General features: G+C 44.0%; 1 protein-coding gene across 1 annotated transcript in view; it reads right to left on the bottom strand.

Moving 5' to 3' along the window:
• ACAT2 (acetyl-CoA acetyltransferase 2) overlaps positions 1 to 305 on the bottom strand; it is a gene marked incomplete at its 5' end in the record, with an annotated part of 6,870 nt that extends 6,565 nt beyond the window's left edge. The window contains one exon of the mRNA XM_009081775.1: positions 103 to 305. Coding sequence (XP_009080023.1) covers positions 103 to 305 — 203 coding nt within the window. The remainder of the gene's footprint in view (positions 1 to 102) is intronic.
• Between the last annotated feature and the right edge of the window lie 862 nt (positions 306 to 1,167).

Genomic DNA, 1,167 nt, shown 5'->3' with positions numbered 1-1,167 from the left:
CCACCTGCCTCCAGAGCATCAGCCTAGAAATGCAGAGCTTCAACATTAATGCTGCTTGCTCCCAGCAAGTCAGTGTGATGTGAGTGCAATCCTTTGCTTTACCTTGCTCATACTTTCCATGCCTCCTGCGACCACAATGCTGGAGTCTCCAGTCAGTATGGACTGAGCAGCCAGACACACAGCCTTTAAGCCTGACCCACAGATCATCTGGCAGCTCCAGGCAGGAACAGAGTACGGGATTCCTGCAGCAACGCTGGCTTGTCGGACGGGATTCTGCCCAGCACCTGTGGGAACAGCATTTTCCCCTCATCTGTTCATTGGCCTTGTCACTTTTCACAACAGGTACCCCAATTCCACCAAAATTTAGAGCTTGCCCCTCCTTTCAGTTGGTAGAGAAGTCCCCATCAATAATCTGCAAACAGAAGCTTCTCTCATTTATACTGTTGATCAATAAATACCTGCAAGATCAGGTATTTGCTACTGGTAGTTTTATACCTGAAAACTGCTTTTGATGACAGGCCAGATGAAACGTTTACTTTAGCTCAGCACTAGCCTGTTGTATGTTTGTAAAACGAGAGCTCATTTAAATGGCTACTTGCTGTAGGATTTCCTTTTGACATCGCCTGTACATTGCCAGCGGACAACTTTCTCTAAAAGTTCATATGGAAACCAAAGGCCCAATTATGCAAGGACAGTTCCTGAAAGCTTCCAGCCTTTGTTGTAGTCCCGAAAGAGAAAATAGGAGCACTATACTCAGAGAAAACAGTCTTCATCTGCATCTCCCCAGGCCAAAGTAATGCCAGCTTTTTGTATGCAGAGAGACAGATAAGGAGAGCACATCATTCAGCAAGCTAAAAATGTATAGGAATCTGGATCAGCTTTAAGGAAAACAAAACTATTTCTTTCCTTTATTTTCCTCCTCCATCTTTAAATTACAGACCTGACCTGTTCTATGGCTCTGCTGATTAAACATTACCCTGGAAAAAGCAGAAGCCCGTTCAAAACAAACAATCCCCTATCAGCTACATTTTCATTACATCAAAATATTTGCCTCCAAGCAAGTGGCATCACAAATATTGCAGGTGCCACTTGCAGATAAGCACAAATGCAGGCCTGGCTCTTAAAATCTGAGCGTTATCATTACTTAGGATACTAAATGTGGGAGCA

Source organism: Acanthisitta chloris, unplaced genomic scaffold, assembly GCF_000695815.1.
Source record: "Acanthisitta chloris isolate BGI_N310 unplaced genomic scaffold, ASM69581v1 scaffold34849, whole genome shotgun sequence".
Lineage (NCBI taxonomy): Eukaryota > Metazoa > Chordata > Aves > Passeriformes > Acanthisittidae > Acanthisitta > Acanthisitta chloris.
Note: the sequence above shows the minus strand (reverse complement) of the source record. Positions and strands in the feature narration are given on the sequence as shown.